The sequence below is a fragment of the Eutrigla gurnardus genome (genome assembly GCF_963514095.1).
Source record: "Eutrigla gurnardus genome assembly, chromosome: 15".
Classification (NCBI taxonomy): Eukaryota; Metazoa; Chordata; class Actinopteri; order Perciformes; family Triglidae; genus Eutrigla; species Eutrigla gurnardus.
This window is the reverse complement of record NC_139938.1, coordinates 16,305,277-16,329,320: the sequence shown is the minus strand read 5'-3', so window position 1 is coordinate 16,329,320 and position 24,044 is coordinate 16,305,277. Positions and strand designations below refer to the sequence as shown.

Genomic DNA, 24,044 nt, shown 5'->3' with positions numbered 1-24,044 from the left:
CACAAAAATCCAAATGCTTTTAAAGTTCTCCGTATTCCTTCTTCAGCTTCACCAGGCAGCTGTTAGGATGATTGAATGTTTAATTTGAGACAGAAGTGCAGGTTTGACAGGGCCTTGTTTTATGGTTTTAAAGCCGTTGTAACACCTGCTGCAGGAATGCCTGTCTGCATGTTTGCCTCATTAACAGGATCCATTTGTCACAAATCAGCCACATTCTTCCACCAGGTTTGTTTTCACGGAGGACTTTGGGAAGGATCCCATAATCTCGTCACATCATCTCGTTTTAGAGCCAAACACTAACTAAAACTAAGTTCCTGATATCTTTGGAGGTGAGAAATCTGGCAACGCTGCAACGGGATCTTGATTCATATCTGATTGGTGCTGACAGTTTAAAGGCCGTTCACGAGCAGCGGCTGACGTTTGTTTGTTTTCCTTCAGGCTATGTTGGAATAATGTAAACGTGAACCCCCCCCCCCCCTCTCGGATTATCCGTCTCATGCTCATCCATCAGGATGTACTGATAGTTTGAGCAAATATGACAAAATGCAATTTAAAAAAATTGAAAGTTACCAACTGTAGATTCTTGTTTCCCCGCTACTCTAAACTTTACGGTGGCACTTTGCTGCTTCGGAGCCTCGGTGTGTCGAAGCCTGTGATTGGATAGTGTTTATGGCATGTTGCATTAAACGTATGCTTTAAGGAATTCCACTGAAGGTTTGTGTTATTCTTGATTTGGACACCGATCGGTTATCATTCTCCACTCGTGATCATCTAAAAACCTGAAAAAAGGCAGAATTTCTCTGTCTGGGAAATATGGAAAATGTTCATATCGTCTGTGTAGCAACAGATAACATGTTTCAGCATGAAGAACATGAAGAATCTCATCTGTTGTGTTTGGAAGGGAGTGACTGGTGAATTTCTGCAGTATTATAATGTATTTTTATTCAGTGTCTGGCGGCCACATTGAGATGTTAGAAAGGGGAAATGAACTTCGGATGACCTTGGCGTTCATGAACCAGACGTTTGGCATGCGTGATGTTGTAATATCCATGTTGTCAGATGAACATGACATTTATCTTATACATCTATAAATACTTCTGTAGAAACAGAAAACGGTTCTTTTCCCACATGTTCCTGAATGAGAGCTGGCTGTATGACTAGCACGCCTCCCAGCGGGATTCATGACTCATTCATAGGAAACCACCATCATCTCATTCAGTATGGAAACACGAGTGTGGACTCGTTAATGCAAACTGAAAGTTTATTTTCATGTGTGGTTTTAGAAGGTTAATGTGAAATAAAGCACACAGCTGGACGGGATGTTGAAGGAGGCAGCTGCTTGTGTCGACCGCTGACATGAATAGGATCAAACTACAGACGGCGTTTTGACTGTGATTTTTTTTGTCTTTGCAGGTCATTGAACGAGACAGAATGAGGACGCTGTCCTTCGTCCTCTGGGCGCTGCTCTGCTGCTGCTGGACAACGCAGGCAGAAATCTTCACGTCCATCAGTAGGTTTCAAGAAATACATTTGGTCCATTTTGACGAGAGAGGCAGTGTCTCATTAGAACATCTGTGTGAACTGCTAATCATCCAAATGTGTTTAAAACTCCTAAAATGGCACCAAAACATACTGGAATCACTTCACATGTTTTGAAATATGTTATTGCATCACAGAGAGGAAAAACACATTTTCTGTTTTTTGTTAACATCCTTTTTAGTGAAAAACATTCTAATAAGCATAAATAAAATGATGTGTGTCCCTGCAGGCCAAATGACGGACCTGATCTACACAGAAAAGGAGCTGGTCCAGTCTCTGAGGGACTACATAAAAGCAGAGGAGTCCAAGCTCGCTGCCGTCAAGAGGTACGTTCACATCACACCAGCCTGCCTTTGAGTCCACGTGTGAGAAACTCATGTGTCTTTGTTCCAATAAGAAGAAGAAACTTTACTGAGCAGCATGGTTTACAAATCCATCACAAGCAGAAAGATCTTCCATAGGAGCTTTCACAGGCTTTTACAACAATCTGTCTGCCTGTCTGTCTGTCCATCTGTCTGTGTCCATCTGTCTCTCTGTCTGACCTCCAGCTGGGCCAACAAGCTTGACGCTCTCACCAGAGTGTCGACCTCTGACCCTGAAGGCTACCTGGCTCACCCAGTAAACGCCTACAAGCTGATGAAGAGACTCAACACGGAGTGGTCCGAACTGGAGACGCTGGTGCTGCAGAACCCCTCTGATGGTAAGACAGGAAAGGGAGGAAGGGAGGGAGGGAGGGAAGGAAGGAAGGCTTGAAACATTTGGGAGGGGACATGGAAGAGAAGTTGGAGCTATTAGAATAAATTGTTTGAATGGATTATCTTATAAAGTAAACAAACATCGGCCACAAACCAAACAGATGTGAAGCTTATGTTGAATATTGCAGTAGTGTTTTTTTGCTTTGAGAGCTGGTTTAAAGGCTGAACGAAAGCAAAGCAGACTGGCGAGCAAGTCCTTCTCCTCCCTTCACTGAGCTGTATTCACTGGATCTGACAAGACACATCGGCTGGTTTACTACACCTCTTTAGCTGTGATTGATTTGCAATAAACAGTTAAATAATGTTTTCCATACACAAATATTTTTCGCTCCAAATGTTTCGCTTTAAATATTTCAACTCCTGAATTTGAGTCATCCACAAACATCCACTTTGCCTTTGGTGTGAACCCCTTCCGATTGGCGGAGGCTTCAACAAATTCACGCTGCCTCGCCGTTTCGGTCGCATCAAGTCCGTCTGCATCTGCGGATGATTCTGCGTTGAATTTTGAACTTCGCTGCCTTTTCTACTTTTCTTCTCGGCGCGGAGCGGAGAGGAAACCTGCGAATATGCAGATGTAAGCGTTTCTGCTCAGAGGGCGTCGTGTTTCAGCTCCAGCTGTTCCTCATCGCTGCATATTCGGACCGTCTTCCGTCTTGTTTGGCAGTCTGTGCATGTGTGTAGCAGATAACAGAATCATAAATCATGTGTCATAAAAGAAATCTGCGTACGTGGCCATGAGTCAGACGGAGAGATGTGAACCGTATAATGTTTCTGCTTCTATTTACGTGTCGGAGAACTGAATGTTTTCCATATTTATATGGTTTGAATATGATAGAATATATATACTTTCCGTGTTATGTCTCGACACTGAGGAAGAAAGAGATTTGAACCCTGCAGAATGCGTACAAATCATCTCAAATATTTAGTGAAAATGTCACGTCAGCCCTGAGGAGTTTCTTTTGAGATTTACTGAGCAGCAGATTTCTGGTTTGTTCTGATGAAATAAGAGAAATACTGAGAAGAGCTGCAGCTGTGATGATTAACTGGATTAAAAAAGACCTTTGTTTTATTAAGTTGAGTCATTGACTTTAATGAACCTTCCCTCCCAGGGTTCATCTCCAACATGACCTCACACAGACAGTACTTCCCGGACGAGGAGGACGAGACGGGCGCCGCCAAGGCGTTGATGCGTCTTCAGGACACGTACCGGCTGGATTCGGAGGTGTTCTCCAGAGGAAAGCTGCCAGGTAACCGAGCACTGAAGTCCAACCCGTACATCGTGATTTTTAACTGCTGGGTTTACACGACTCTCGTTGTGAGACGCCGTTGGAGTTCCTGAGTGATGTCATGATGACGTGTCATCGCCTCCTCCAGAGGAAGCATGAATAAAACCGCGGTGATGTCACCCCGCTGCAGGGCTGCACTCCAACGCCCTCCTGACGGTGGACGACTGCTTCGACATGGGGAAGACGGCGTACAACGACGCCGACTACTACCACGCCGTGCTGTGGATGCAGCAGGCCCTGAAGCAGCTGGACGCCGGCGAGGACACCGTGGCGACCAAGGCGGACATACTGGACTACCTCAGCTACTCCGTGTACCAGATGGGAGACCTGCCCCGGGCCATCGAGCTGACCCGCCGCCTGGTGGCCATCGGTAAGGTGCAACGCACAGGGGTACGGGTAAACGCAGGGTTCCCATGGAAACCTGGAAATCACGTGACAAGGAAAATGAGAGAGTCTTATTCAGGTCAAATTATCCTTAAATATTAGTCACTGCTGCTGGTAACAGTGATGGTTGTTGTTCGTATATATAATTCTATGATCAATTTAATATATATTTTAGCAGGTTTTGGAGCCAATGCTGCGACTTACTTTATTGACAACAATAGCTTTAAATTCAATCATAAAAAAAAAAAAACGTAAGAAAATATATGTTCTCCCCAGTCATTTTAGGAAGGGCCAGTTGAAGAAGAAATTTATGACATACCGGTAATTAAAAAAATAAATAAATGTGAAAACATACAATAAAATATGCAAAATAAACAGACATTCATACAAGAGTAAGCTGTTAATGCCTTTATTTAAATATCTTCCTTCCTTTCTTGAAGGAAGGGTGAATGGGTTCATGGTTTCTAGACATCCAAAGTAGTGCTTGTATTTAAGTTGCCTCCCATCACTCCCCACAGACCCCAGTGTGGCTGACCAGTACAGCCACACTGGGGTACTAGGGGGTAACTGGTGGCTTGTCTTCTAATGACTACAGCACATCCCCCTCCCTCGCTGCAGAGCTGCTCTGTGTTTTAAAGGGTGTCATCCATCTGAACTACCAGCCTGTGGTAACTGTTATTTTAGTCTTTAAATGTTCACAGCTGGAGGTCTTTTCTTAGATCGGGGGTGTGCATTTCTTTCTTGTGTTTAGTGAACTGAGGTAGCGTACATACAGCATACGTGCTACAGAAGTAACGTTTAAATTTCACCTAACAGTCATACCTAATCATACATGCATACAGAAAAGAAAGGGATTAAAAAAACGTTAAAGCAAGAAGGAAGGAAAAGTCAAGATTTAGCAAATCAAATCTAACTGGAAATGCAGCAAAATAATAACAAAAAATAAAATAAATGAAGAGAAAGGAAAGGAAATGTAAGGAAAAATACCCAAAATTTAATTATTAAATTAAATTAAAAAGGCTTTATATACATATGCACCGTAAAATATTTACAATTTTACAATTAGTGCAGAATGTTGCAAAATATATGTGCAGAACCTGTATCATCGTGTGTGTGTGTGTGTGTGTGTGTGTGTGTGTGTGTGTGTTGTGTGTTGTGTGTTGTGTGTGTGTGTGTGTGTGTGTGTGTGTGTGTGTGTGTGTGTGTGTGTGTGTGTGTGTGTGTGTGTGTGTGTGTGTTGGGGGGGGGGGGTAGTTTGACCGTTTCTCAGCAGCTCCACAGATTATTCTGCTTCAGTTACTGTCTTGTCTTGCACTGACAGACGCCGGCCACCAGAGGGCGGGAGGAAACCTGCGTTACTTCGAGCGGCTGCTGACCAAGCAGCTCAACGAGCAGGACCAGGACTACCAGCCTGCCTCCGAGGAGCCCATCCAGCTGGGAACCTACGTCCGACCCAAAGACCATCTCCCCGAGAGAGAGGCCTACGAGGCTCTCTGCAGAGGCGAGGGTCTCCAGATGGTGAGACCAGAGCGAATAATACTACAGTCAACATTTTAACTCAGAGATAGCACCACCAAACTTCCTCTGCTGGTTTCTGAAATTGAATGTTTAAATATACAAATCAATCATTAAATACGTTTACAGAGAAGAATCTGAACATACAACAAAGCCAGGTCTGAAATTCTGAGAGGGATCTCTTTGTATCGCTCCATAAGTTAGAAAATACTCAGTATGAATAGATGTCAAATCTATTTTTCTCCTTGTTCTTCATGATTAAATGTTCCGTAAATGAGACTATGAAATAGTATAAACCTTTAGAAAGTCCTGCCCCCCTCTAAATCAAGCCCCTCTTCCATACTTGGATATTGATTTGCTGTTTATGTTCCCCAGAACGAAGCGCGGCGCAGCCGTTTGTTCTGCCGCCTCCGGGACGGCCAGAGGAACCCTCGCCTGCTGCTGAAGCCGGCCCGGGAGGAGGACGAGTGGGACAGCCCTCACATCGTACGCTACCTGGACGTCCTGTCGCACGACGAGATCGAGAAGATCAAGCAGCTGGCCAGACCCAAGGTGAGCTTTTCATACGGAGGCGTTGGTTTCACAGCGTCGGTCTGGTGGAGAAAGTTACAAACTGGTGCTTACTTTTCTCTCGTCACCATAAATGTATTATTCTCCCCCAAACATGATGATATATTATTATTTCTGTGTTTGCAGCTTGCCAGAGCGACCGTCCGTGACCCCAAAACAGGCGTCCTGACCACGGCCAACTACAGAGTATCCAAAAGGTCAGTCATTCAGCAGAGAAGATTAGGTTGTATTCGTTATTATTGCTGCCGTTTGCAGGTACTTCAGTCATTACGGTGTTTCTTTGTGTAATCCTGTTTGATGCATTCAGTCTTTCCATTTTTACACAATTACTCTACACACTTTCCAAAATGTAGATATCATAAGATCACATCTTCTAGGTCGGAACACTCGTTGGGACATGAAACTCGAGGGTTCCTCCCCCCGGGTCCACCATGAGCACTCAGTGACTTCCATCCACTCTTACAGCGTTTGTTTGCTCATCACGCTTTCTTTCAGTGCGTGGCTGGAAGAAGAGGACGACCCCGTCATTGCCCGAGTCAACCAGAGAATAGAAGACATCACGGGCCTGGAAGTAGACACAGCAGAGTTACTGCAGGTAATGGGATGCAGACTAAAAATGCACAATATTCATTACATGTACATATACTCTAGTATGGGTTCCACTATAATCCCCAGGTGGCTAACTACGGAGTCGGAGGGCAGTACGAGCCACATTACGACTTCTCGAGGGTGAGTTAAGTGAATGGGTGAACGTGAGTGTGAGCTTTTGTTTGTCAATACATTATGTATTTACCATCTCACTCTAAACTATAATAAAACATGTAACAAACAATGTATAACAACCATTTCACCGTCTTTACGGGAACGTTATCCAAATATCACTCAGTTCTGTTGATTGAATTCTGTTTTAATCCCATCAGAAATGATCTCTCTGCTGGTTGAACAGTGTGTGTGTCGCTGCATGTCTCTACTAATACAGCCGTCCATCCTGTGAACGTCAGCTGTTTGGAGATCCGAATGATGTCACATCTGGGAACCGTCATGTGATCTAACAACGTTTTCATTTTAAAAGCAGTGCGACGCCCGGATTTTGTAACAAACGCTTCAATGTGTAAAAACTGATGAAATGTTTGAGTTCTGGCTGTTTATTAAATAACTGAGATTCACGATATCCCCATAATAACCAGAATATGCTGAAAACTACTTATAAATATTATTGCCTCATTGATAACACATATAATGGAATAATAATATAATATAATGAATAATCCAAAATAAGACAATCATGATCCCGATCACGTAAATTCACCAGGATGGATTATTGTGATCCTATTGACCAACTTCACCTTCACAAAAGCAGATTGTTACAAAATCCGGTGTTATTGCCCAACAAAGTGGAGCCTTGTTGCTCCATGCTGTGTTGCTACATCGCCCCCTAGTGGCAGCGCTCCCACTGTGAGTCTTCCTGGTGAAAACGCTCTAACATCTGTTGCAGCCTCCTTTTGACAGCACCCTCAAGGCCGACGGAAATAGACTCGCGACCTTTCTGAACTACGTAAGTACGCGTGTGTGGGGGCGAGCGGAGTGTTTTCATGTGTTTTTTTTTTTTTTCTCCTTGATCTTATCTTCGTAGAGAGATGAACCTGATGCTTTCAAAAGATTAGGCACTGGAAATCGCGTGGCAACTTTTTTGAACTACGTGAGTACGTGCATCCAGTCGCCGTTGGTTTGAAGGCCGGCCGTGTGGCAGTCCGCTAGAATTTATGACATGTTTCACCTCATGAGCATTTACATAAGCTCTGGTTCAATCTTGGACTTGGATTGATTGACTTTCATTTGGCCTCTTCCAGTCGTACAGTTGAGAATACATAGGAGATGGGTAAACGTCCCATCACCGTCACGACTGAGAAACCTTGTGAGACTAGTTTGTTTTCTGTCAATCAGTTCCAGTGCATGTTGTGGACTCCCCCCCCCCCCCCCCCCCCCCATTAACACACTGATGTAGAACTCTTTACCTTTGCTAACACCGCGTCAATCAAAAACACTAAAAGAGACAGAAAATTAACAAGGTGTACACGAAGGAATAGTTTTTTTTATTTCATGTCAGCCCTTTAACAGTTGATAAACATACTTTTCATATTTATTTATTTTTTTAATACATGATAAGCTTATAGACTCTTCCGTGGTTTGGTACCGGTGTTGTGGTTTGACGAGTGACCGTGTTATCTGGTGACTCTCCACCTTCATCTGGTGTGTAACAGCTGCTGGGTCGGTTTACCTCAGACCGTGTTTCCTTTTCCTCTTCGTCCTGCTCGTCTTCGCCGTAGTGCTCTTAGAAACTTTCTCCGTTGTAGTGAAGGACGTGACTCGTCATTTTGTGCACTTTATTTCTCACGAGGTCATCACGTGACCTTTTTTCTCTTCGCATCACACATCCAACCATCTATTTATTATTTCCTGATGAAATGAGATGACATAAAAACATGTAAGTGTCGTATTATTGTCATCGACGACAGCGGATTAGGGCATTTTAAGGTAAATATTGCAAGAAAAAACTCAGAATTTTCGATATTAATGTAGTACATTTACAAGAAAAAAACTTGGATATTTATTTTAAAATAAAATTATAAAATGGTACAATGTTTTCTCTGAATATTGTATCCCTCCCCTGGCTCTGTTATTAATTTGACTTATTTTTTTATTGTTTTTTGCCCTAATACGCCGTCGTAATCATCACATTTGTGTAACTTAAAATCCAAACATATATTGATACCAACACGTGTTTGTTGATGTTATATGTTTCACTTAAAAGCAGATGTGTTCTTTTGTAGATGCATCCTTTTGAGGATTGTTGAATGTAAATGATGTTTTCTAGTTTAGAAAGTTTCCAACAAGTGTTTTTTTGTCTTTTCTCAGATGAGTGACGTCGAGGCCGGCGGCGCGACGGTCTTCCCCGACTTCGGAGCAGCGATCCGACCTAAAAAGGTGACGAGAGCAGAGAGTTTGTCCACTCGTAGTGTTTCCAGTATGTTGGGTGTTGTGAGTTTAATGATTAATGTGTCGAATGCAAGTCATTTCCATCAAAGTCGTTATCTTCCTTGTAGCTCGTTCCTTAAACACTCGCTGTGAAATCGTCTTTCCTGGCCAGAATGCAAAACGGCCCTCCCATCCCTTTTAACAGCGTCTCTATGAAAGCAAGATGTTGTCGGCATAGCAACCACTCTAACACTGTTGTATGATAGACCAGCATTTTAAAACAAATATCTGTACTTTCCACTCCTCACATTTTCAATACAGGATTACTATTATTATTATTACTTGAGATTCAGTTAGCCTTGCAAAAATACATCCAGTAGAAATGTCCTTCATGTCCTTTCTCTTTATGCTCGTGCTCGTCTTCTTTTCTTGCACGTCGGGCGGCGGCGTGATGTCTTCTTCTTCTCTGCACAGGGGACGGCGGTGTTCTGGTACAATCTGTTCAAGAGCGGGGAGGGAGACTACAGGACCAGACATGCAGCCTGTCCCGTCCTCGTGGGGAGTAAATGGGGTGAGTCGACTCTCCGATTCATCGCAGGTTTAACAAAGTGTTGATGCTTAAAGATTATTATTGGGAAACGACCACATTCTGACGTAAATCAAGCTTTTAAAATGTGTTATTTGGTAAGAATGAAGCTCATAATAATATATTATCCGTGACGTCAGAGAAAATAAAAGCCTTAGTAACTTGGTTTTAATGATAATGTGCTTTGACTTGTTGTGGAATTATGTGATATTGAGTCATTGCTGAGCCCTGAAACGGCCTGATATTAACTCAACGTGAGCAAGTCTATTGATTATTGGCTGCCTCCATGTTTCTGTATTGTGTTAAAAAAAGGATGTTTCTGTTCATTTAGTGTCAAACAAGTGGATTCACGAGCGCGGACAAGAGTTCAGGAGACCTTGTGGTTTAACAGAAGTGGACTGAACTTTGACCCGCGACTAAGGAAGATGCAAAAACACACCTAACACACTCTTTAGTGCCTTAATAACGATGCAACTCCAGAGACACGTCGCTCAACATTGTTCTCTCTCTCGACTTGGCTTCACCGTAAAGAAGGAACTTAGGACTCGCTGGATCAGGTCTTTGCTTTTTTACCAGAAGATAAAGAAATCAGTTCTCCGTCACGCATCCTCACGTCATCTCTGCTTCAGTAAATACGTGACCCTTCGCTAAGCCCCGCCCCCGTGTTAATATTATCACATTTTTGGAGAAAGTGATCAATCCTGAGCTACACAGGATGTCCAACTGATTCAGCAGTGAAGAATCCACCAAACCAGCACCAAAGTAAAGATAAATCTGAAACCATGCAGAGTCTGTACGCTGGGATTGGCCAGTCTGCATTCGAGAGGCGGGACTTAGTGAAGGGTCAATTAAGGTAAGAATGTATTTAAAGTAAACGGTTAGTAAATCGTTAAATGAACTAATTCACAAAAATCGTTAGCATTATAATTTAGACAGTCATTCAAATTTTTAAAATTCAGATTTTTTGGTTTCAGCCCCCCACCTGCTCCACAAAGGTTTTAGTTACACAATTAGAAGTGACTTTCAACTTTTCAAAGTAAAAGCATTCGCGGAGATACAGATAAGCCTTAATTAATTTCTTCTAATATCTTAACAGGAGTGACGAAAATCTTGAAGAGAAAATATGCATTTAACATTTCTGAATGAGAAGCAGCTACTAAGTAAGGAAAGAGTTGTATTTTGTTTTTGATAAATAATGAAACTGACGATGATGGACTCGGGTCCAACACAAACTACACCGGAGTTGATTCTACAATATGAACATATTAAAGTAAAGCTATGTGATGGTGAAACAGTCAAAGACAATCAGCTTCACTCTGCTGGTTTCCATTCAGACGTTTGGACACAAATGATCTTCACTGCAGACAACTTTCCTCTGATTTTACTGTATTAATGCTCCCGTCACTCCGTTCTTCATCATTTACACCCAAACTGTTTTATTTTCCTTCAGACCTGACGGAGAAACACATTTCATCATGTTTTTATTTATATAGTGTTTAAATTATTACACTGTTCCATTTTTCTTTCTATGAGATGGTGAACAAGCAAGTCAATAAACAGTGTCTTTTATTAAAAAAAAAATGTGTCTTGACTATTTTACGTGGTTTCTTGTAGTAAAATGGAAGAATTGTAGAAAAGTATGTGGATAAAGAACCTGCGGATTATTTCTTATTTTGTAGTTTGCGAGTTAATTGCAGAGATCTGGGAACATAAACAGCAACAGTTTGAAAGAAGGAATCATAAATATCCACAGTTGACAGACTTAGTTCAGGTGACCTTTGGGAAGCCCCGCCCCCAGCTGTCAGAGCGACACACTGTCACTAAATGCACTCAATATTTTCTCATTTTTGGAAAGACAGTAACGTGATTCCAGACAGAATATATGTTTGAAGGATGGACCCAGGATTTCGATGTGAGTCAGCAGTGGAAACAGGTTTTAAAGATACCGTTAGGAGCTAAAGTGTAAAAGTGAACCTGGTGATGACGTCAGGAGACAATAAAATAAGGAACAACACTGTTCCTGTGAAGCCGCGTCGGTTTTTATTCACTGTTACAGTCGTTAAAAAGCAGAAGCAGCATCACTGCACCCTCAGCAGCTAGCGTAGCATAGAAGTGCTAACGCTAGGTGATGTGCTAACGTACTGCTAATGTGCTAACGTACTCTGCTGATGTGCTAATGTACTGCTAATGCTAGCTCCACAGGTTTGTGAATGTAGAAACAAAACTTTTTAGAAACGTATCACTTTTTCACAACGTTTAACCAGAACTAGAACCAAATCCACAAAACCAGGATAAAAATGAAGAAATGATTACAGAGGTGATGGATGCTACGCTGTGATTGGCCAGTCTGCGATCGGGGGCGGGGCTTAGCAAAGGGTCTGTTTTCACCTACTTACCTCAGTTTTCTAGTGCAATAATGAATTATACAACAGCTGTTTTTTTTACATCCCATCTGTTAATGTTTCTTCTTCACTGCTGTTTATCACAGCTGATAGAAATAACAGCCCAAACTGCAAATAAAAACATTTCACTAAAGTAAGCCTCTTTGCACGATGAACAGTTCTATGAAAGCCCTTTTTGTTTTTGACTGCATATTTATTTAGCCTGGCAAGCAGTGAACAATGCAGGATCGGATCAAATTCACAAACACGACGCTACAGCACATAAAAACATACGATAACAGCAACAAAGATGGAAAAAAACAAAAAGAAGAAGCAACAGCTTGGCAACGCAGTCACTCAAACAGATTATGTCTGTTTGAGGCCGCTTGAACATGTGATTCCCACGACATTTACATGTGGTCAGGTGTGTCTGCGTGTCCTTCCTGTTCGCACAGCAAAGAGTCACCTGATCACCAAACCAAACAGCTGGAGGCGGTCCTGACAGCAGTCCATCTGCCGGTCCGTCTAAAGGTTGGAACCCTGTTTACAACGGGGGTCGAACAAAATCCTCGAAAAACGATCCTCGAAAAAACTTCACGTCGGAATAGTTTGTGTTTGTCAGTGATGATACGCTGCAGGATTCCACGTGCGGTACCAGGACCTGAAAGCACAAAAAGCATGATACTTAAGTGACTCAAGTACAAAACTGAGGTACTTGTACTTTGCTTGAGTATTCTATTTCAGGGGTGTCACGTCCTGCAGGCCAGGAACCTTCTTCTTCTTTTAAATGGCGGGTACATTAAGATGGCAAAAATCAAACATGCAGCTTCTTATATATTTTAATTTATTCTAATTTATAATTCATCAGTCTGTCTTCTGTTGTAAACATTTCTTGTCAACAGTAATATTAGCAGTAAACATTTTTCTGCAGATCCAACAGGAAATGCAAAGAATTGGGGCGAGGAGGAAAGAAAGATGTCAGGTTTCACCAGAATGCTAAGGCCTTTAATAACATCTCAAAAAACATATTCTAAAATGTTATTGTCATATTTTCTCCCCCTTTTCCCTCAAAGGGACCCACACTCTGAAAAACAGTGCTATAGGTAACATAGGCAGCCATGGAGGGCGCCCTCCTGTGGACGGAGGCATTTTTGTAGCATTATTATTATTATTTTCTATTATTGTGGAGACAAATTTTTCTTACATATGATATTTAGGAAGGAGTGGACACGGTAGGTTTCATATTTAGTTCATTGTTCTTCCACTCAGAGGTGGAGACATTTATTCGTATGCACATAGTCAGGCTTTTAATCACTTATTAGCTACTTTTATGTGAATTTTACCTCTTGAGAAGTGTTATAGCTCCGCCTAGTGGTGAAAAAAAGCCTTTACTTTTTATGCTCTAAAGCATCTGAACACTTCTTCCATCACGGCAGGAACGTTACTTCGTTCAGTAAGTTTTTTTTTTTTTGGTTTGCTTGATGTCTCCTACCCTGGCGTGCTGTAGGAAGCCGGGTTGACCTGAGACGTTAAAGAGACGGACGCCGCCAGCAGACCGTTAGGAGAAGCTTCACGGCTTACACTGTTTGGAGAGGAATTGGACGAAACTGGAAGGAAAAGGTAAAACCTTATTATACAGACAGATTATATATATATATATATATATATATATATATATAGGTGCAGAAACCCATATCCATGAGTTATCATACTTGTGGCCCTTCATAGTGATATCTACAGTGATGATGTCATGTTGTTCCCAACATTAATAATTAATTATCATAGTTGAATGCAGGGAACAGTACTTGCCTCCTCCTGAAGCCAGAGGGCTGTAGGATCTGGATGCCGAGGCCTGAAACGGGGTGAACACGGATCAGATAAACCACTGTCATGGGCGATCGTGGACACACATGAATGTTCTAAATGTTGACATGAGAACAGCTTAGATTTGGGGTTTTTAAGGGATTGACTCACCACCCTGGAGTTGTAGCTGTGCGTCTTCACCGGTAAACTCGTCACCGGGCAGTAGATCCTCTTCTCCTTCTGACGCCGATTGCAGAACCAGACTCGAACCACCTCCTTCTCCATGGCCAGCTGCTCCGAGATCAGGGTGATCTCCTCGGAGTTGGGCTTCGGGTTCTGAACATTAAAGAACACGGGTCAGGTTTTGTTTGTATGTCATGTTATTGATTCTACTCAACAAATGTCCCGCTGTGGGATAATCGAGTTGATCTGAACCTGAACATTTTTACATGTTTTCAGATGAGAGCCCGGTGTTTTTAGCGTTTGTTTTCAGTGAGTGAGTGAGTGAGTGAGTGAGTGAGTGTGCACCTCTGTGTCTGTCCATGGGTAATCTCACATTCTGCTTGAGCAGATTTTTGCCTGACCAGTAATGGCTTCGTGTTTAAGGACCTCTTGTGTTTATTCCCTGTTTTTATGCGACTTTGGACTCCTCGCTCACGACTCGGTCACAGTGGTCGTCGCAGACAAACCTGGCCTGAGATCTGCACCCTTCCTAGTGTTATTAGATATTGTTAAATATATATTTGCCATGAACTCACGTCGTGAAACCGTTTCTCCAGAGTCAGTTTGATGTTTGTCTCGATGCTCGTCCTCTTTTTCCGTTTGCGTCCGTAGCCCTCCATCAGCGGCGGCAGAGAGCTGGAGTTGGTCATCGAATCGGGAGGTGAGTTTTCTAATGGGAAAGCACATTCATCATCACCTCTGAGCAACAACACAATGACCTTAAGAATGGCACAAAGCATATTTTGTGTTGCAGAATTAGAACCAAAGACTTTGTTTTGTTTGTTAAAAGTTGCTTAATATTCTTCCTAAAGAGACAATTTTACATTTGCTTTGCTTATTTTATGTCCCCCGACATCAAGCCAGAATAATCAGTGGTATGTAATAATGAAGAAGCGGTCACTGTGTTGTACCGGCGTCACTCAGCCATTTCTCCAGCAGAGGTTTGAGCTTGCACATGTTTTTGAAGCTGAGGTTTAGAGCCTCGAAGCGAGAGATGGTGGTCTGGCTGAAGTCGTTCCCGTACAGTTTTCCCATTGCAAGGCCCACATCTCCCTGTGAACAACACAAACGCATATCACCTTTTCAAACATCAAGAATGACCTTTCAAACTCATATTTGATCAGATGGCTTCTGGAACCCAATACCAAAAAAAACAAGCATTTTAACATGAAAATGAAACGTGATCACAGCAAACGTGAAACAAACCAACAAAAATAGTGTTATTGTTGAAGGATAGTTCTCATCTATTCCAACTGCTAATTAAAGTAAAAGTTTAAAAAACTGAAAGGCAAACGCATCTTCTGGCAATGGGAAACAATTATTATTCATATATGGAGTGGGGAAAGTCTCTGGAAGCTTCTTTAAGCTTGACTTCCGCTCTAGAACATAATATAACATGAAATATACATTATAACATAAACTATACATAACTCAGGGCCCGTTAAGGACACATAGTGAGGTGCTTCCTCTTGGTTACCTGGGTGAAGCCCAGTTTGATGCGTCTTTGTTTGAAGGCTTTAGCAAACTGCTCCAGTTCCTCCAGATCGCTGGGTTCCTCCTGAGGTGGGACCGACATGTGTTTGGGCATCTGCAGGTGGGACAGGTCCATGTGGTTCTCCATCGACGGTCCAGTCAGACCAGAGCGACTCATGGCCTGGATCAGAGACACGTATACATTTTAGGTTCCAGGCGATGTCATATATATTTCTTATAGCAGCTTTAAATGTCACAATGAGACACCCATTGTCGTTTGCACTGTAGACAGGAAGTGGATCTTACCTGGGGGGTCAGAGCCAGTCCAGGTTGGTGCTGAAGGAGACCACTTTGACTCTGACAGGGAAGTGACAGCAGGTTCTGCTGCAGAAGAGCTGCAGGAAAACAGCACGTTTTTGATCAATTATGTGTTTGTCAAGAAATCGATGGAGAACTCAACTTCACCCAGAAACTAAAATCTACAATTGTTGTTTTTATCCTTCTAGTAAATAATAACAAAATAACTTTCCTAGTTGATAACTTACACCATTTTCTTTGTGTATTAAAAACTTCAGACAATCTATGTTTAAATATACAAACGAGGAATTATGTAAACATAAATCTAAACTAGATGAAGCCAGGTTAAACATTCTTGTTTTCTGTTACTTAATAAATCAGAAAACACCTTTTCAAGACCAAACCACCATTTCAAAAAACATTTCATGTTTTTCAGAATAAAAGCCCTCTCGTAAAAACCTTCAGAATAATGACGGGAATGAACTTGTTCACAGAAAACGACCTTTAAGGTCAAACAAAATCATTACTTAAATTTTACTGAAATGTTATGTTTAAATATGCAAATGAGGCAACGTTTGAGGTATTTAGCAGAAATCAAACAGACAAAGGAGTAAAATAAACAACTGAATGTGGATTCTGGGTGTTTTCTTTGCCTGGGAGCAAAAACATTGTTTTTGGCTCAATGACATATATCTTTAAACTTTACACAGAACCAGGCGAGCTGTTTTCTGATGCTAAGCTACGCTAACTGATGCTAAGCTACGCTAACTGACTCTAGACTGAATTTAAACACACGTTGGTTAAATATACAATATGCCAGACCTGTAAAGGAAGCATCTGAGTTAGTGCTGGAATGTTTGGTAGTGAGTTTAAAGATGCCACCTTGGTGGCTGCTGGGATTCTGGGAGAGCAGGAAGGGGGAGGGGGACCCCAGGTGAGACGGCTGCATCAGAACCAGCTGCTGCATGGTGTGGAGGGAGGTCAGCTCCTGCAGATAGACAACACAACCTGAGTCCTGCAGATAGACAACACAACGTGAGTCCTGCAGACACGTCAGGCTTTGGTCCTGTATGTATTCTCTGGTGCATCACATTCTGATTTTATGCTTTTTATTGTTCTCTGGAAGGAAGGAGGAAACATACTTTTTCCTTTTCATTACATTCATATGAAAACTTTATTTGCATACAAAATATGTCAGCTCATAAAGCATTATGGTTTGATTAAGATGCCAACGTTATACAGTTTATGGTACTTAAATTTAGAAACACAGTCATTTTATTGTTTAGTCGCTTTGGATTTAAGAAAAATATAAATATTGATCAATTTGCTTAGTTTGAAAGGAATGATGTATTACAATAATACAATTTGGCAAACAGACTTTTTGGGTTATAATGTGGGATATTTATTTTTATCAATTGTATTTTTTTTTTATTAAATTAGATACATTTTTGATTTTATTTCGGCTAATGGTAATTTGGGGGTTATATGGTTAGAACATGTATTTCTTTTTATATAAATGTTCCATAATGTTAATTTGTTAAATTAAATTCATGAATTAATTTGAGGTTATATTGGAGTATTTATTTATTTATCTAAAAAAGGAAGGCATGTATTTAAATATTGTTGAAAGAAACACAGACCCCAGACAGCTGACCTCCAGGCCCCGGAGAACTCTGGGTCAGGTGACATGTCTTCAGCGTGGCGGCTGAATGAGGCGAGTTGTTGATGTCCTCGGTCTTTATCTACGACACGAAAAGCACAATCAACCGCGGTATTAACGGGGTTCCTCGTGAATAGATGAAATCATGAAAAGGTGTGTGTGTGTGTGTGTGTGTGTGTGTGTGTGTGTGTGTGTGTGTGTGTGTGTGTGTGTGTGTGTGTGTGTGTGTGTGTGTGTGTGTGTGTGTGTGTGTGTGTGTGTGTGTGTCACTCCAGGACCAGTTTGGTAACTAAACATGATACAAAGAGTGATAGACAGTCTCCCTCCCCTCGGGCTAGCCAGTATGCAAATCCCCCCCACCAACCTCGGAGAGCATGTCACTTCCTGAAAACACTCACGCTAAAAGAAATGTCCTCCTCTGTGCGCCAAAAGAAAGACGGGTGTTTGGAGAAGTATCCAAATAGCTGCAAACTATTTGAGCTGTTCTGAGGGGAGGCAGTGTGTTTGACATGTGTGGGAGGGCGGGGCGTTTATCCCCAGGATGTTGGCCGTCTGAGGCGGTTGAACCTTGTGTCCCAGGTAAAGGTATTTCTCACGCCTCCCGGCTGTTTATACTCCAACTGAGCTTCGGTGTTAAGGACACGGAGAGTCTTGTGATAATCTCTATTTTCCTGTTATCAGGAACCAACAATGGAACCATCCTTAACCAGTTTCTGTCTCTGGAGCCAAAGTCAGTCCCACATGAAGAAATAAAATGTGCATTAATCCATAATCATCGACCACAATGCACTAATATGACTGTTTGGGTCACATTTTTATTTGAAAAGCTGCTGTTATCCTGTCTTTGTTCAGAGTTATACGACTTAAAAGAATTCAAATTAAATCCCAGAAGAGAACGTTTTGGATGAAACGGATTGAAAATAGTCCCAACGAATGCATCGCATGCCCGTTTAATTAATGGTTGCTAAACAGTGTTTCAGGAAACTATAGGATTTTAATTTTTTTTAAAGATTCGTCTTCACTTAAAATCAGTTGCTGTGACCCAGACAACAATATTTGCATAATAAAGGTTGGCAATAAAATAATAGTCAATCAAATGTTTTATTAAAAAATCCATAATTCCCCTCAAATGCATTAAAACTAAAGTAATGAGCCTGTTTTGAAAACGTAAGGAGTAGAACGTACAGATATTTGTTGGAGTAAAAGAAAAGTTGTGAGAAAAGTAAATACTCAAGTAAAAGTACAGATACCTAAAGATTCTACTGAAAACCAGTAACAAAGTATTTGTACTTTGCAAGATGTCAACAACAACCACGTGATCAAAACTGACGGCGTTTCAGTTATTAAAGAAGGAAAACAATTCAAAAAGAAAGTAACGTTCAGGATTTCTGAAAGTGTTCACATCTGCTGTGTTTCATGCAAATGTCGGTGTCTAAAGCGTGCCAGCAAACAGGAAGTGACTGCATAAAACTAAACAATCCAAGTCATCCCGGCGAGCGACCACATCAGCCGTTAAATCCGAACACAGGAAGTGCAGCGGTGAAGTTGTAGAAACTCGTGTCACTCACCTGTCGATTGTAGTCGATTCCGTTTTGCTCTAAATGTTGGAAAAGAAAGAAGAAGAGTTGTTTAAAACGTGAGGCTTATTTCGATTTAATCACATCAAACTACACGAAATCTATTGCTGTAAAAAACAAAAGTGACGTATTTTAGTTTGATTTGAGATATTTATGGATCTAAAACACACGGCGATGTAACGTGATTAAGTAAAAACAACGTATTTCTCACCTGGTCCTAAGTTTTAATGTGAAATTAAAACACCAAAGATACAACAAAAACAGTAAAAATGAAAAAATAAGATGAATATGAAAAAAGTCTTGACTTTAAACGGAAGGTTTATACTATTGTGTTGGTTTCCTGTTTTATTTTGTAGTCCTTCTGTCTTTACTTCCTGTCTAGTTTCCCTCCTTTTTTCTGTCTCCCAGCTGTGTCTCATTGTCTCGTCAGCCCCAAATAAACCTTTTTAACTGTTTGGGTCCATACCTCCTTTATTCTCAGGTATACCAGGTAACAGATCAGTTGTTGTCATGACAACGAGGAGCTTCGTTTTCACCCAGAATGTGTCGGTTAGTCAAGAACTCGACGACAGTTGGTCGACACCAACGTGGTCAGAGGAACTGACGTGAGCTCAGAGAGCGGGATGGTCAAACAAACAAACACAGGACTTTCACCCAGGAGGCTGCTGTTCGTGTCCCGACTGACGTGGATGTTCGGTGGTCGTCCTTCGTCAGGTGAGTCGCGAGTCAATAGTAGTCTCTAGTTTTGTGGGTCTCTGCTCACGAGAGTCGGTAGTCCTGCGAGTCAGTCCGTGGTCACGTGAGTCATTCAGGTCGTTAGTCGATCTTTTGTTTTGCCTGTTTGTTTGTTTGTGCGATCATCGTCATTTTAAAAAAGCTATAACATCGGTCCGATACGAGAAGGCGCTTGTGTGACGAGTCTTTTCAAGAAGTTTGTCCTTCCTGCAGAGTCAGAGACGGACGACAGCAGCTCAGGCGTTCTGGATAAGCTCGCATATTTGAATGTCAAATGGGGCCTTTGGGACTGTGTGTGTGTGTGTGTGTGTGTGTGTGTGTGTGTGTGTGTGTGCGTGTGGGTATGTGTGTGTGTGTGCGCGTGTGTGTGTGTGTGTGTGTGTGTGTAACCTGCTGCAGAGGCACAATGCAAATACACCTATACCCCCCCCCCCCCCCCCCCCCCCCCCCACACCACCACCACCACCCCACTATGTCACTTTGCCCCCCAGCACAACCAGCATCGCAGCCAAACTTCCAGTATGGAAATGACCAAGACATGCAAATCCACTCTGAGTGCAGGAAGCCTGTGTTAGAGCACACACACACACACACACACACACACACACACACACACACACACACTGGAAACTGATGGTCACACACCAAAAATCTCTATTTTATCTTTCACTCCATCGGTTATTCCTTTAAAAAAGTGTATTTTTAAAAAGTGAGCAGAGTAAATTAGCATAAACTGCTCCGGGATCGAGAGCAGCGATATCGTCTCTTTGGCACAATAATCTGTTTGACTTCAGTTAGGCTGCAGGGATGAATTATTCTTATGCTTATTCAGCCCCAATATGACCGTTTAAAAGGTGTATCACAGTCTGACATATCTATATGTATCCCTTTATTATATACAACATGCAAAATATGAGATTATACGAGTTTGCAGGTATTAAATGCATACTGAAGTACTGTGTACTGTGTGTACTACTATGTTAATTGTCTCAGTATACAGGTTTTTTGGAGTTGCAAGAAATCACTGTACATTTGTGTTTATTATGTACACAAATGATGTTGGAATGCTGAAAGCATTTGAAGGATTTTATTCTTTATTTGTTTATTATTGTCACCTAGACCATTAGCTCTGTTTTAAAACTATATATAAATACTCTTTCTTTAAATTATAACGGTAGTAATGCATGTATGTATACAGCGCCATTTCAAAAGCAAAGCTTTACAGTAAAAACATGATAAAATACATATAACAAAATATATAACAAAGTTAACATAATAAGATCAAAGTGAGTCTGAAGAGTGAACCTAGTTTTATCAAACAAACAGGTTGTCCGGGGACTATTTTTAGCGGCGGATTCATCCACAGTTGGTGCTCTATGTGAGTTATTTGGTCTCTTCATTTTTTCCACTTGCACGCTTCTTCGTTCCCTTTGCGCATTGCACCATGGGAAAATATTTACCTCGAATATCCACGTACTTCTTTTCAGTTTAAGCACTTTTTTATTTTAAATTGATTCTGATCCTTATCATTATTTTTTTATGCTTTCAGATTTTATTATATTAATTAATTCACATTATTCTGTGTTATTTTAAAGTTTTCCTTCCCAGATTCTGAAGTGAAAAAATGCCAGAACACTGCAGAAAGATGCAAAAACATTTTTAACAAATGCAAATTAAAAAATCAGAGACAGGTTTTTTGAAAGATGTGGAACGGCAACATGAATGTTAATGTTACTGGAAACCCGTCTCCAAGAAATTGGGTTTAAATTCGGCTCATTTGCATTTTTGAGACAACATTTTAATGAAAATACAGTAGAATCTTCAAAATGTCTGTTTTCTCGACAACATTCACTCTTTGCTGCTTCAAATTAAGTTCTTAGTCGTAGTTGAAAAATTAAGTCTTAAAGTAAAAAAATATGGAAAAAATATAGAAATGCTGCAAAATGTACAGGACATAACCTCTAGGAGAAATGGTTGCACTCTTAATGAACGCCACGGCTTCAAACCTCTGCTTCACCAAGTCGAGGATTTAAACGGTCAGTTCACCAAAATTATACAAATCCTCTCCTCGGCTGCGTCTCTCGTTTTTTCAGGTTTGTCCCCGAGATTCGTTTCCAATTTGACGGAAAGGTGAGGGAGGTTTGGTTTGTGGAGCTCAGTGTTCAGAACTCAACAACAACATGTATTTTAGTGAATGTTTCGCAGAGAAAGCAGTGATGTGAAGTAAAAAATGTGAAGACAGGGAGCACCTCAGACAACGCTGCCTTCACCTTCATTGTTAAGCTCTATTTGACCTGATATTAATACACTAATGATGAACGATGAGATTTGCATGAACATTTTTTCCAACCACAAGGGTGTATAGAACTAGTGACGTGTTTTAAATGCAACTACTATTTATTAACTTATGTTTTAATATTATTTTATATATATTTTGATATAATTTAATGTTTTCATTGTACTTGTCGATCGGGTTTAAATATGTCTTGCCTGCCTTGTTATTATGTATTTTATCATGTAGTGCAGCATCTGATTGGTGATGGTATACGTGTACAAAAACACAGACGTGTAGTACTTCCATGAAAGCGAGCCTTCTCTGCACCATGCACCCATTGTCTGACTGAAAAGTTCCACTTTTTGTTTTTCTCTTGCTGGTTCCTGGTTTTATCGCCTGGTTCGTGTCCTCGCCCCCCCTCCGGCACTCATGTCTCAGTCAACAGCCTCAGGTGCATTCTGGTACAGCAACCAACTGCCACAAAACACACACACGCACACACACACACACACGCGCACACACACACACAGCTCCCCGTGACACAGAAGCAGGTCAAAATGCTGCTTTCATGGCGTCACATCAGGCTTCATATGGATGAATATAAAAAACAAACATTGCTGTGGTGTGAAAAGTTCTACTTAAAGGGACAGTCCATCCCAAAATTTACAAACACACACCTGTCAGGATAAATATTGAAAATATTAAAAAAATTATGTAAGAAAAATGGTTTCCAATGTGAAACTGCTGCACAACAAAGATCCGTCTATTACCTTCAGTCATGATTTATGGACTGCTGTTAAGTTTTTCAACCATATATAGTTATTTATTTATTACCACCTAGAGCACCATCAGTATCGCATCCCATTAAATCATCGCCATGGTCATCCACACCAAAACCATCTAGACTGAAAAATATCACTCGAGGTGAGACATAAAATATGGATTTTCCATTTTGGTGGTGAACTGTCCCTTTAAGTATTTAAGTATTAAAACAGCACTTAAAGAACCGATAACTTTAAGAAACTCGGTCAATAAAAGACAGAATTCAAAATGCTAAAAGCACAGTCAACAAATATATCCTCTCCAATAATTGGACATTATTTCATGAACTTTTACCACTTCATGAAAACACGTGCGACCCTCCTCGAATATTCCCTTTACATGGAAGCCGATAAACTCCCTGGATAAGAGGAGTTTTTCTGTTTTTCCCCTGATTTTTTAAAATGATTTATCATCACAACAACAACACATCTGCTGCTGTTATGTGTGCGCGCGCGCGTGTTCACGCGCAGAGAAAAGGTGAACCATCCTCACCTGCCTGTCCGGCTGAAGCCTCCGACTGCTCCAGCGTGTCTGCGCTCATCTTAATATCTGCAACGATAAATATGGCTGATTTTCCTACAGGATTCGAACTTTATGACAATGAAGCCACCAGGAAAACGATCTTGAGTTTATTCTAATGCCTCCCCCTCCTCCCCCCTCCCCTCAGCCACACACACACTCCTGCTTGTAATATTCATAACTGATATTCCCGTGAAGCCGTGACGTAACCACGCAGTGCATAAGCTCTCGTTCAGTGACATAATGACAGTATTGAAGAAGTAACACGAGGGCTGACTCACCTCACACAGAAACAGTGTGTGCCACTCCGGCCGCCGTCCGTCCTGATTATTCAAAGTGAAGCAAGTGTCGGGGTAAAAAGAAGAAAACAAAGTTGTGGAAATCCACGGCTGCTCATCAGCATGTTCCTGAGTGGAGCAACGTTCACCTGCAGCCGCCTACTCCCCCGGTGCCTGATGGGTGATTTGCATATTTGCCTGGACGCGTCCTATCCAGCTTCAGACTGTTTGCATAAAACAACAATGGGCTCCTGCAGATTACAGCCTGGATCTGTCGGTGACGGAGGAGCTAAGTGAGAAGCATTCAATAATCATTTAATATATTTCTCAAAAGTTTGTCCAAATAAGCCTTCAAAATTCAACTTTTGACTTTTATCTTGAACTTTTTTAC

At 41.4% G+C, this 24,044-nt stretch overlaps 2 protein-coding genes across 14 annotated transcripts in view; one reads left to right on the top strand and one right to left on the bottom strand.

Annotated features, from left to right (window-relative positions):
* The window catches only part of p4ha2 (procollagen-proline, 2-oxoglutarate 4-dioxygenase (proline 4-hydroxylase), alpha polypeptide 2), a 33,104-nt gene extending 21,920 nt beyond the window's left edge, over positions 1 to 11,184 (top strand). For 3 of the 10 annotated variants that reach the window (XM_084029673.1, XM_084029674.1, XM_084029675.1), the window contains 14 exons: positions 1,414 to 1,510; positions 1,769 to 1,865; positions 2,088 to 2,239; positions 3,404 to 3,541; positions 3,711 to 3,950; positions 5,286 to 5,482; positions 5,855 to 6,031; positions 6,176 to 6,246; positions 6,545 to 6,644; positions 6,725 to 6,778; positions 7,683 to 7,748; positions 8,966 to 9,034; positions 9,500 to 9,596; positions 9,943 to 11,181. In XM_084029673.1, coding sequence (XP_083885799.1) covers positions 1,432 to 1,510; positions 1,769 to 1,865; positions 2,088 to 2,239; positions 3,404 to 3,541; positions 3,711 to 3,950; positions 5,286 to 5,482; positions 5,855 to 6,031; positions 6,176 to 6,246; positions 6,545 to 6,644; positions 6,725 to 6,778; positions 7,683 to 7,748; positions 8,966 to 9,034; positions 9,500 to 9,596; positions 9,943 to 10,013 — 1,608 coding nt within the window. In that variant the 5' untranslated portion in view covers positions 1,414 to 1,431 and the 3' untranslated portion in view covers positions 10,014 to 11,181. Of the gene's footprint in view, positions 1 to 1,413; positions 1,511 to 1,768; positions 1,866 to 2,087; positions 2,240 to 3,403; positions 3,542 to 3,710; positions 3,951 to 5,285; positions 5,483 to 5,854; positions 6,032 to 6,175; positions 6,247 to 6,544; positions 6,645 to 6,724; positions 7,505 to 7,544; positions 7,753 to 8,965; positions 9,041 to 9,499; positions 9,597 to 9,942 lie in introns of those variants that run through there. The other 7 variants (XM_084029671.1, XM_084029670.1, XM_084029676.1 and 4 more) reach the window with 7 other exon arrangements.
* Positions 11,185 to 11,373: 189 nt separating this feature from the next.
* On the bottom strand, positions 11,374 to 23,797 carry pou2f3 (POU class 2 homeobox 3). Of its 4 annotated transcripts, XM_084029678.1 has the most exons (13): positions 23,657 to 23,797; positions 23,349 to 23,405; positions 19,016 to 19,044; positions 17,428 to 17,529; positions 16,670 to 16,775; positions 15,797 to 15,885; positions 15,495 to 15,671; positions 14,929 to 15,070; positions 14,554 to 14,687; positions 13,967 to 14,131; positions 13,802 to 13,844; positions 13,485 to 13,599; positions 11,374 to 12,653 (listed from the first exon to the last, which is right to left on the bottom strand). In XM_084029678.1, exons 2-13 carry the CDS (start codon positions 23,395 to 23,397, stop codon positions 12,611 to 12,613), a joined length of 1,194 nt encoding a protein of 397 aa, XP_083885804.1. In that variant the 5' UTR covers positions 23,398 to 23,405; positions 23,657 to 23,797; the 3' UTR covers positions 11,374 to 12,610. The 4 variants fall into 4 exon arrangements, with proteins under 4 accessions (XP_083885804.1, XP_083885805.1, XP_083885803.1 ...); XM_084029679.1 differs by lacking the exon at positions 17,428 to 17,529; XM_084029677.1 differs by lacking the exon at positions 23,657 to 23,797 and having other exon boundaries at positions 23,349 to 23,469.
* Positions 23,798 to 24,044: the final 247 nt, after the last annotated feature.

Coding starts and splice junctions, on each gene's coding strand:
- pou2f3 (XM_084029678.1), bottom strand. CDS start 23,397: ATGAGCGCAGACACGCTGGAGCAGTCGGAGGCTTCAGCCGGACAGGCA. Junction 19,045..23,348: donor GGCTTCAGCCGGACAGGCAG/GTGAGGATGGTT, acceptor TCCAACATTTAG/AGCAAAACGGAATCGACTAC. Junction 13,600..13,801: donor CCCTCTGGCTTCAGGAGGAG/GCAAGTACTGTT, acceptor TTTTCCTTCCAG/TTTCGTCCAATTCCTCTCCA.